This window comes from Hemitrygon akajei, unplaced genomic scaffold, assembly GCF_048418815.1.
Source record: "Hemitrygon akajei unplaced genomic scaffold, sHemAka1.3 Scf000050, whole genome shotgun sequence".
Lineage (NCBI taxonomy): Eukaryota > Metazoa > Chordata > Chondrichthyes > Myliobatiformes > Dasyatidae > Hemitrygon > Hemitrygon akajei.
In genome coordinates this window covers 5,491,490-5,503,125 of record NW_027331936.1, presented here as the reverse complement: position 1 = coordinate 5,503,125, position 11,636 = coordinate 5,491,490, and the positions used below count along the sequence as shown (strand labels likewise).

At 39.9% G+C, this 11,636-nt stretch overlaps 1 protein-coding gene across 1 annotated transcript; it reads right to left on the bottom strand.

The window, feature by feature from the left end:
• Nucleotides 1-207: 207 nt before the first annotated feature.
• LOC140721098 (uncharacterized) lies at nucleotides 208-11,636 on the bottom strand. Its single transcript, XM_073035963.1, has 4 exons — nucleotides 11,572-11,636; nucleotides 8,226-9,068; nucleotides 5,214-8,147; nucleotides 208-320 (listed from the first exon to the last, which is right to left on the bottom strand). Exons 2-3 carry the CDS (start codon nucleotides 8,654-8,656, stop codon nucleotides 6,977-6,979), a joined length of 1,602 nt encoding a protein of 533 aa, XP_072892064.1. The 5' UTR covers nucleotides 8,657-9,068; nucleotides 11,572-11,636; the 3' UTR covers nucleotides 208-320; nucleotides 5,214-6,976.

The following is an 11,636-nucleotide window of genomic DNA, read 5'->3' as shown; positions in this document are numbered from 1 at the left end:
TGGGAAGACCAACTGAATCCTTTCTCACATACAGAACAGGTGGATGGCCTTGTCCCAGTGTGAACTTATTGATGTCCCTTCAGTTGAAATGTCCATCTGAATCCATTCCCACTGTCTGAGCAGATGAATGGGCATTCACCCGTTGAAAATGACAGACGTGCCAGTCGATCAGATGATAGAGTGAATCCGTCTCCGCAGTCTGAGCAGGAATGATGATCAAGTGAATCGCTTGCTCCACTTCTTAAATATCTGGACAGAGACAGCAAAACTGGTGTGTTGTGTTTTAGATTCCCGTAGAGAAATTTCTTGTGATTTGTAACCTGTAAAAAGATATACAAAATCCATCAGTGGGTGTAGGACACCATTTCAGATGAGATCACTGAGTTATCAAGGTGACATCACACAGTTACAGTGAAGTTCAACCCAAGTTGGAGAGAGAAATCATCATCTAACTGGGCACAATGCTGGTATCTGGAATGACTATCAAACTCTCTGATGCTCCTCCTGTCTCTATAAGAATGGAGAAATTGACTAAACTGATAGTTAATGAAGAAGAAAAAAGAAGCAAAAAAAGAAGAAAAAAGAAAAACTTGAAAAAGAAAAAAAAGGGTTGTTTATAATATCTCACAAGAATACATAATCATCAGTGTCGTCAATTCCGATCCTCTCAACATAAATAAGATTAAAGCTGAAAAATCCAATAAGCTTGGAACAGGGTCATATTACATCATATGAAAATATTGAATAAATGGTCTCCATATCTTTTCAAATTTAATAGAAGTATCGAGTACATGACTTCTAATCTTTTCTAAATTTAAACATAACATAGTTTGAGAAAGCCAGTGAAATACAGTGGGAGGATTAATTTCCTTCCAATTCAACAAAATAGATCTTGTAGCCACCAAAGTGAGAAATGCAATCATTCGACAGGCGGAAGATAAATGAAGTGAGTCCATCATTGGTAAACCAAAAATTGCGGTAATAGGATGGGGTTGTAAATCGATGTACAATACTGCAGAGATAATATCAAAAATATCTTTCCAATATTTTTTCCAAAAGCGGACATGACCAAAACATATGAGTTAAAGACGCGATTTCAAACTGACATCTATCACAAATAGGGTTTATATAAGAATAAAAATGAGCTAATTTAGCCTTGGACATATGGGCCCTATGTACGACCTGAAATTGTATTAATGAATGTTTGGCACATATAGATGATGTATTAATTAATTGAAGAATTCTATCCCAATTCTCAATAGGAATAATAAGATTAAGCTCTATTTCCCAAAAATTTTTTGTCTTATAAAGGGGCTCTGAACGTATCTTCATAATTACATTATAAAGTTTTGATATAAGCCCTTTTTGAAAAGGGTTTAATTCAAACAAACTCTCCAAAATATCTGAAGACACAAAATTTGGAAACGTAGGAAGTACCGTACTTAAAAAATGCCTAATCTGTAAATATAAAAAAAAATGAACTCTAGGCACATTATATTTATTAGATAATTGCTCAAAAGACATAAAACAATTGTCCGAAAATAAATCAGAAAATCTTAGTAATCCCTTAGTTTTCCAAGCCGAAAAAGCTTGATCTATAATTGAAGGGTGGAAAAAGCAATTAGATACAATAGGAATATTTAAAACGAATTGAGTCAACCCGAAAAATTTCCGAAATTGAAACCATATACGTAAAGTATGTTTAACTATCGGGTTGTCAATTCGTTTCGGCAATTTAGAAAGAGCAAAAGGGAGAGAAGTCCCTAAAATAGAACCCAGAGCATCACCTGGTACCGATTTAATTTCCAAACTCACCCAATGAGGGCCAAAAGATCCATCCCAGTCTTTCAACCAACATAACATATATCTAATATTAACTGCCCAATAATAAAATCTGAAATTAGGTAATGCCAACCTACCTTCCTTCTTTGTCTTCTGTAAGTATATTTTACCTAACCTGGGATTTTTATTCTGCCATATATATGAGGAAATTTTTGAATCAACATTAGTAAAAAAAGATTTCAGAATAAAAGTTGGTACCGCTTGAAAAATATATAAAAACTTAGGTAAAATAACCATCTTATTAGCATTAATCCTACCTATCAGAGATAAAGATAATGGTGACCACTTAGTAAACAAGCTTTTAATCTGATCAATTAAAGGTAAAAAGTTAAACCTAAATAATTCTTTATGGTTTTTTGTGATTTTTAATCCCTAAGTAAATAAAAGAGTCATTAACTAATTTAAAAGGTAAATTTCCATAACTTGGGACCTGTCTATTCAAATGAAACAATTCACTCTTATTAAGATTTAACTTATACCCAGAAAACTCACTAAATTGAGCCAACAATGATAGAACTGCTGGAATAGATTTCTCAGCGTTAGAAATGAATAATAATAAATCATCTGCATACAAAGATACCTTATGAATATCTGTCCCACGATTAATACCCGAAATATCCTGTGATTCTCTGATGGCAATTGCCAAAGGTTCTAAAGCAATGTTTTATAGTAATGGGCTAAGAGGACAGCCTTGTCTAGTGCCCCGAAATATACGAAAAAAGGGAGATCTTTGATTATTAGTAAACACCGAGGCTACTGGAGTGTGATAAATCAGTTTAATCCAAAAAATGAATGTTGGACTAAAATTAAACTTCTCCAACACATAAAATAAGTAAGGCCATTCAACTCTATCAAATGCTTTCTCCGCATCTAATGAAATAACACATTCTGAAGTGCTATGTGAAGGAGTATAAACAATATTCAGTAATCTCCTAACATTGAAAAAAGAATAGCGATTTTTAATAAAATCGGTTTGATCTTCCGAAATAATTTGGTGTAATACCTTCTCCAGCCTGGAAGCCAGTAACTTGGAAAAGATCTTGGAGTCCACATTCTATAAAGATATTGGTCTATAAGATGCACAGTCAGTAGGGTCTTTATCTTTCTTCAGTATTAAAGAAATGGAAGCTCTATAAAAAGATTGCGGCAAATTCCCCAATCTCATTGCTTCTTCAAAAACCCTGCATAACCAAGGAGAAAGAGTAGCGGAAAAACATTTTAAAAATTCTACTGTATGCCCTTCTGGACCTGGTGCTTTCCCAGAATTCATTGAGGAAATAACCCCTTTAATTTGTGCATCCGTAATAGGAGTATCTAATATTGAAAGATCATCGGATGATAATTTTGGAAAATTCAATTTCCCAAGAAAATCACACATGGTATTATGATCCTGAGGGAATTCAGATTGATACAGGGAGGTATAAAAGTCTTGAAATGACTTATTTATCTCATCATGGTTAACTGTCAAATCCCCATTCTGCTGACAAATCTTAGTGATTTGACGTTTAACCAAAACATTCTTCAACTGACTAGCTAACAGTTTACCCGATTTATCACTATGTATATAAAAATCAGATCTGGTTTTCATTAATTGATTTTCAATCGGAGATATAAGTAATAAACTATGTTCCGTTTGAAGTTCAACCCTTTGTTTGTAAAGCTCCTTACTAGGAGTGATCGAATATTTCTTGTCAATCTCTTTAATTTTATCAACCAATAAAAGAGTTCCCTTCTTAATGCGTTTTCTCAGACCAACAGAGTAAGAGATGATCTGTCCACGTATATACGCTTTAAAAGTGTCCCAAAGTGTTCCGCAAGAAATATCATCCGTGGAATTAGTTGAAAAGAAGAAATCGATCTGCTCCTTCATAAATTTAATAAAGTCCGGATCTTGCAATAAGTTAGAGTCAAATCGCCATTGTCTAACATTAGAAGCTGTATCCGTAAATTTAATAGAAAGTTTTAATGGAGCATGGTCAGAGATAGCTATAATATCATAATTACAACCAATTACCGATGGAATAAAACAAATCAATAACAAAATAGTCAATTCTCTAATAAGAATGATAAACATGTGAGAAAAAAGAAAACACTTTGTCGTTAGGATGCCAAAATCTCCAAATATCAAAAACTCCATTATCAGTCAAAAAGGAGTTAATACAAGTGGCCGACTTATTCGGTAAAATCTGAATAGATATAGATTTGTCCATCAAAGGATTTAAACAACTATTAAAGTCACCACCCATTATTAACTTATATTCATTTAGATTAGGTAAAGAAGTAAATAAGGACTTAAAAAAATCAGGACAATCCACATTTGGAGCATAAACATTAACCATAGCAACCTTTTTATTACAAAGTAAACCCGTAATTAACAAAAATCTACCTTTCGGATCCGAAAGGATATCGTGTTCAATAAATGCAATAGAGGAGTCAATAAAAATTGAAACTCCCTTAACTTTGGCATTCGAATTCGAATGATGCTGTTGACCCCGCCAAGAGATAAAAAAGCGATATTTGTCCTCCTTCCTCACATGAGTTTCTTGTACAAAAATGATATGAGCATTAAGTCTTTGGAATACTTTGAAAATCTTCTTTCATTTAATCGGATGGTTTAAACCATTAGTATTCCAAGACACAAAATTAATGGTCTGAGCCATGCTTCTAAAATCAACCCTTTGGTATAAAAAGGGTTAACCAAATTATAAACTCATGCACCTGGAAGAGGAACAAAAATAAAGAGCGGACCCGGAGGTGACGACACCGTAGACATATCTGTAGTTCAAAAACAGCCCAAATGAAAAAACTAAAACAAACTGGTAAAAGAAAAATTAAATTAGAAAACAGACCATCCCCCACCCCCACAAGAAAAAGAAAAAAAGCCAAAATATGGCTAGAAAAAGGAAAAAAATGAGACTAATTCTACCCCCATATCAGCGGAAGACCACTCCGTATATAAAGGATATATATAAAAAAACCACCCCAACTTTAAAAATTATAATCACTATACTAAAAACCATACTTCTTAATATACTTAGTTGTAAAAAAAAAGAATAAAATCACTAAAAGCTTATAAATCGGGTTATAACCCAAACAAATCAAGAAATATTTAAACTATGATAAGCGATACATTATAGGAAGAAGACGAGAAAAGCAAAAATAACGCCATTTTAAACAAAACCAAGAATATTTTTCCAAAAAACCACCATCTTAATAAAAAAGAATTCACCTTCGAAGGGTTAAAAATATACCTTCGAGGGAACAAAAGTAATAGTCAAAAATATAGTATAATGGTTAAAGTGTATAAAACAGAGTGATTAATATAACGAAAACACACTTTAACTTAAAAATAAAGTATAGGATAAACCTACACCAATAACCAGAGACTAACTCTGGTTTGAGGAATCAAAAACCATTTTACACGATCAGAATCACTCATTTATTAGAGATTAGTGTCTATAGCAGTAGGGAAGTTCTCCTCCAGATACTTTCTCACTTCAGATGTAGAAAGGAAAACCTGGCGTGGAGCATTCGATGGAGAGATTCTAAGCTTTGCAGGGTATAAGAGCGCAGGTTTTAGATTTTTCTCATAACATTCAGACATCAGAGGTTTAAAAAGAAGCCTTTTCTTCATAACTTCAGGACTAAAATCTTCAACCAAACGGAAATGGTAATCTCGAAATTTAACCATTCCAACCCGCCGAGTCACACGAATAAGTTGTTCTTTGTCGTGTACATAATGAAACCGGACAATTACAACTGAATTTTTAGCTGGAGCACTCGATGAACAACGCCAAATTCTATGTGCTTGATCAAGTAACGGGGAGTTATCTGGGAAAACCGTGGGAATGCATCTTTTAAAAGTTGAGCAAAATATTTCGAAGGGTCGTCTTTTTCTATGCCGTCTGGGAGACCAAGTATACGTAGGTTCTGTCTTCTGGACCAATTCTCAAAGTCCACACTCTTGGCTTTAAGTGTTTCCACCAACTTAGTGGTCGAAATTAAATCCTGTTGCAATTTTTCAATTGTCAAATCTCGTTTCCGAGCTTCTTCTTACAGAGACGCGATAAGAACTTGTTGCTGGTTAATTAATAAATCCATCTTAACCATATAATCTTGAAAAGCCTTTATACCTTGTTTAAAAATTTGTTGTAGTTCATCGAATTTTTTATCCAAAACCTCCATAAACAGTTCATAAGTTAATTCAGTGTGTTGCGGATGAGCTTGCTTCTTTCCATTACCATTCAGGTTGCACCCAGGTTCTCGTCCTTTAGATCTAAGAGCCATTTCTGTTTGCATATCTTCAAAAATTCACAATAAACTCTTAACAATAAGCCCAAGAAAATAGCAAGAATCTTTTGGTGTTGGTAAAAATAAGTTAGATAAGGGTGATCAAAGGTTAAAAAAAGTAAAGGTTATGGAGCGAATCTAAAACAGTACTCACTCTATGAGCGTCTCCCGCTGACTGTGCATCACAGACTGCGGGAACTGTGATCGGTCTGCTTGGTAGCAACACATTTCCTCCCAGGGATTTCCTGTTGCTTCGAAGTTGGAAAATGGGCCAAATCAAGGAGAGGTTAAGTGAGGAAGTCAGAAAATATTTACATTTGTACAACTCTTCATTGGTATACTATAAAGAATGGCAAATGACATGAAATTCATGCAAATAAATTTCCACAAACATCGCTTTGGACATCACGAACTGCACTAACAAATGGAAAAACTTCTCTCTTTTCTGCGCTGCAGTAATTTCAATAAAAGTAACTCTTGTTCAACATCGATTAGCTCCAACTCCAACAAAATGTACTCAGCAGTCGCCATTGTTCCCAACGCCACGAGTCAATTCAACACAGTGCCATAGAACCTCAACACCAACTAGCGTTTTGCCAGAGCAACGCAGACACACGAACTCACAAGTAGAAATGCTCACAACGGCATAGGCCACTTGCGTGGGCTACTGTGTATGCTACACTGTAGCGTCTACACAGAGGGATAATTCAGGCTTGAGTCTGTGAACGGCCTCTCCCCAGTGTGAACTGACCAGTGTGCTTGTAGGTGGGCTGACTGAGTGAATCCCTTCCCACAGTCTGAGCAGCTGAATGGCCTTGCCCAGTGTGAACTCGCAGATGTACCATCAGTTGGGATGACTGAGTGAATCCCTTCCCACAGTCTGAGCAGCTGAATGGCCTTGCCCAGTGTGAACTCGCAGATGTACCATCAGTTGGGATGACTGAGTGAATCCCTTCCCACAGTCTGAGCAGGTGAACGGCCTCTCTCCAGTGTGAACTCGCTGATGTACCTTCAGTTGAGATGACTGAGTGAATCCCTTCCCACAGTCTGAGCAGGTGAATGGCTTCTCTCCAGTGTGAGCTCGCTGATGTACCTTCAGTTTAGATGACCGTGTGAATCCCTTCCCACAGTCTGAGCAGGTGAACGGCCATTCCCCAGTGTGAACTCTCTGATGTACCTTCAGTTCAGATGACTGAGTGAATCCCTTCCCACAGTCTAAGCAGGTGAATGGCCGCTCCCCGGTGTGAACTCGCTGGTGTACCAATAGGTCGGATGACCTAGTGAATCCCTTACCACAGTATGAGCAGGTGAATGGCCGCTTCCCTGTGTGAACTCGCTGGTGTGCTAATAGGTGGGATGACGAAGTAAATCCTTTCCCACAGACTGAGCAGGTGAATGGCCGCTCCCCGGTGTGAACTCGCTGGTGTACCAACAGGTCGGATGACCTAGTGAATCCCTTCCCACAGTCTGAGCAGGTGAATGGCCGCTCCCCTGTGTGAACTCTCTGATGTATCTTCAGTTGGGATGAGCAGGTGAATCCCTTCCCACAGTCTGAGCATGTGAAAGGCCGTTCCCCATTGTGAACTCTCTGATGTACCTTCAGTTGGGATGAGCAGGTGAATCCCTTCCCACAGTCTGAGCATCTGAATGGCCATTCCCCAGTGTGAACTCTCTGATGTAACTTCAGGTCACGTGAACAAGTGAATCCCTTCCCACAGTCTGAGCATCTGAATGGCCGTTCCCCAGTGTGAACTCTCTGATGTACCTTCAGGTCAGGTGAACAAGTGAATCCCTTCCCACACAGTGAGCAGGTGAACGGCTTCTCCCCAGTGTGAACTTGCTGATGTCTCTGTAGGGTGGATGACCGAGTGAATCCCTTCCCACACACTGAGCAGGTGAACGGCTTCTCCCCAGTGTGAACTTGCTGATGTCTCTGTAGGGTGGATGACCGAGTGAATCCCTTCCCACACACTGAGCAGTTGAATGGCCACTCCCCAGTGTGAACTGACTGGTGTCTCAATAGCTGCGATGACAAAATGAATCCCTCCCCACAGTATGAGCAGGTAAACGGCCTCTCCCCCGTGTGAACTGACCTGTGTGCATACAGGTGGGATGACTGAGTGAATCCCTTCCCACAGTCTGAGCAGGTGAATGGCCTCTCCCCAGTGTGAACTCGCTGATGTACCTTCTGTTTAGATGAGCAAGTGAATCCTTTTCCACAGTATGAGCAAGTAAACGGCCTCTCCCCCGTGTGAACTGACCTGTGTGCATACAGGTGGGATGACTGAGTGAATCCCTTCCCACAGTCTGAGCAGGTGAATGGCCTCTCCCCAGTGTGAACTCGCTGATGTACCTTCAGTTTAGATGAGCAAGTGAATCCTTTTCCACAGTCCAAGCAGGTAAATGGTCTCTCCCCAGTGTGAACTCTCTGATGTAGCTTCAGTTTAGATGACTTAGTGAATCCTTTCCCACAGTCTGAGCAGGTGAACAGCCACTCCTCAGTGTGGACTTGCTGGTGAACCATTTGGTCAGATGACCGAGTAAAACCTTCCACACAAATTCAGTAAATGACCAGCCTCTGCCCCAGTGTGAACTGACTGGTGTGTCCACAGGTGGGAAGACCAACTGAATCCTTTCTCACACACAGAACAGGTGGATGGCCTTGTCCCAGTGTGAACTTATTGATGTCCCTTCAGTTGAAATGTCCATCTGAATCCATTCCCACTGTCTGAGCAGATGAATGGGCACCCCCTGCCCGTTTAAAATGACAGGCGTGCCAGTCGGTCAGATGATAGAGTGAATCCCTCTCCGCAGTCTGAGCAGGAATGATGATCGAGTGAATCGCTTGCTCCACTTCTTAAATATCTGGACAGAGACAGCAAAACTGGTGTGTTGTGTTTTAGATTCCTGTAGAGAAATTTCTTGTGATTTGTAACCTGTAAAAAGATATACAAAATCCATCAGTGGGTGTAGGACAACATTTCAGATGAGATCACTGAGTTGTCAAGGTGTGATCTGACATCACACAGTTACAGTGAGGTTCAACCCAAGTTGGAGAGAGAAATCATTATCTAACTGGGCACAGTGCTGGTATCTGGAATGACCATCAAACTCTCTGATGCTCCTCCTGTTTCTATAAGAATGGGGCATTTCTGCCATCTCCAATCTGTGACCTGGCTCTGTTTGATTCTCTCCATTGGTAGTATTCCCTGCTCCACTGAGCTGCATGGGTTCCTGGCCCCACAGTAACTGAAACACGCTCACCGAAAAAGGCGGCAGTGCATTCCACACATTTCAGCCCTGGGAAAACAAACCTCTGGCTATGCACACGATCAATGTCCCTCATCATCTTATACACCTAAAAAAGGCTCTAAACATAAACAAGGAAATTACACATTGCTTTGAGGATTTGTCAGAAGTCTACAAAATCATGAGGAAGAAGACTGGGTAAATAAATGCAAGCAGCTTTTTCCACTGAGGTTGGGTGACAACTAGACGGCATGGGTAAGTGGGGAAGGTGAAAATTTAATGGGAACATGTGGAAAAGCTCTTTACTGAAATGGTTGTGAGAGTGTGGAATGAGATGCCAGCACAACTGGTGAATATGAGCTCGGTTTTACTATTTAAAAGAAGTTTGGATGGGAGCCTGGATGGTAGAGGTATAGATTTGTGTAAAAAGGGCCCAAAGGATATTGGGGACTCAGTTCACCACAACCACAAACTGTTCCTGCTGCCACCATCCAGGAAACGGTACCACAGCAAAAGGACCAACAGGCTCCGGGACATCAACTTCCACCAGGTCATCAGACTGAATAATTGATTTCTGTTTTCCTAACTGTCCTATGTACAAACTAATTATTATGTTAATTTAAATTACACATTTAGATGGTAACGTAACGTAAATATTTCTACTCCTCATCTATATGAAGGATATTTGTAATAAAGTCAATTCAATTCACCCTCTCCACTATATGTTCTGTCAATCTAGCTCTCATTCCCCCTACAACTTATTTAAACCACATCACCCCCCCCCCCCCGCACTACCTCCAGCAAGCCTTATCACTGGGATATTAGTTGCCTCTTGGTCTGTTCCCCTAACTAACAAATCTCCTATCACCCCTTTGACTTTCGTCTGTCAGGTAATTGCCCCCAACAGTGTCTAAAGTGGTCCACCTGCTGTTGTGCAGGATAGCAACAAAGTACTCTGCGATGGCTATTTAACCTCATTCCCCTTCCTGACTCTCACACAGTTTCCTGTGTCCTGCACCTTGGGTGTAACTCACCTCTCTTCATGTCATATCTATCACCCCCTCCAACTGCTGGATGATCCAAAATTCATCCATTTCAAGTTCCAACTCATTAAAGTGCCGGGTTACAAGCTGCAGCTAGATGCACATCTTATAGGTGAGGGCATCAGGGAAACTGGAGGTCTCCCCTCCTTCCCTCCTATATCCCCTCTAATTTGTAATATCCAGTGTGCAGATAAATATTGTACTGTGCATTTTTTTACCCAGTGATAAGATGTGCACAGTGAATTTTATATAGAGATGTATTCATTTTCACAGCTAGCAAATCACGGTCAATAGGAACTTTGATCTCCTCTGGGTTCGTAACGGGTAATGAAGGATTTTCTCACCAAAGCTTTTGCACATTGTCCATATGTGATTTGCTTGCTAAACTATGCTTTAAAAAGTCAGATTTCCAAATATCACTTCACTTCTTCCCACTTGCAAATTCTCCAGCAACTTTTGCATCACCACAATACACACAGGTAACACCAGTTTCTGTATTCTACATAATTATTCCCCCTGAACCCTCCCCCAATGACTGATGGTGGTGAACTCAGTGATGGCAATGTCAATGAATATGAAGGGAAGGGCAGTAGTCTGTCTCATTGGAGTCTGGCACATTTGTGATCTGAAAGCTACTTGTTGCCCAGGGCAAAGGTGTTTGATATCACTAGGTACCTAGACAGAATTGGACAAAACATGTTCTCACCGCTAGAAAAGTCCATTACAAGAACACACACAAAATGCTGGAGGAACTCAGCAGGCCAGGCATCAGCTATGGAAAAGAGTACTAATGCTGAGTTCCGCCGGCATTTTGTGTATGTTGCTTGGATTTCCAGCATCTGCAGATTTTCTCTTGTTTGTGATTGGAGGTAGAACAAAGCTGATTTTCTCAACTGGTGATATAAACGATTTTGTTCCCTTTCTCCGAGTTCCTAATCCTTGCATTTAGACAGCTGGAGCTCAGCTCTGTCTGAGATATCCATCGGTTCCCATTCCCTCATCAGCCGGAAGCTCCCCGGGGCCCGTGGGGCTGAGAGAGAGGGGAGAGAGCAGGACGGTCCCGGGATTGTGGACTACGGTGCCCGCAGTTCACAGGAATCGTCCCTCAGTCGGTGTTTAAGATAAAAACACAGAGAATCGATCTTACCCGGAGACGCTATTTCCAAGGCCTTCTGTGTACCGTGCGCATGCGTGATACTTGGTGACGTCATC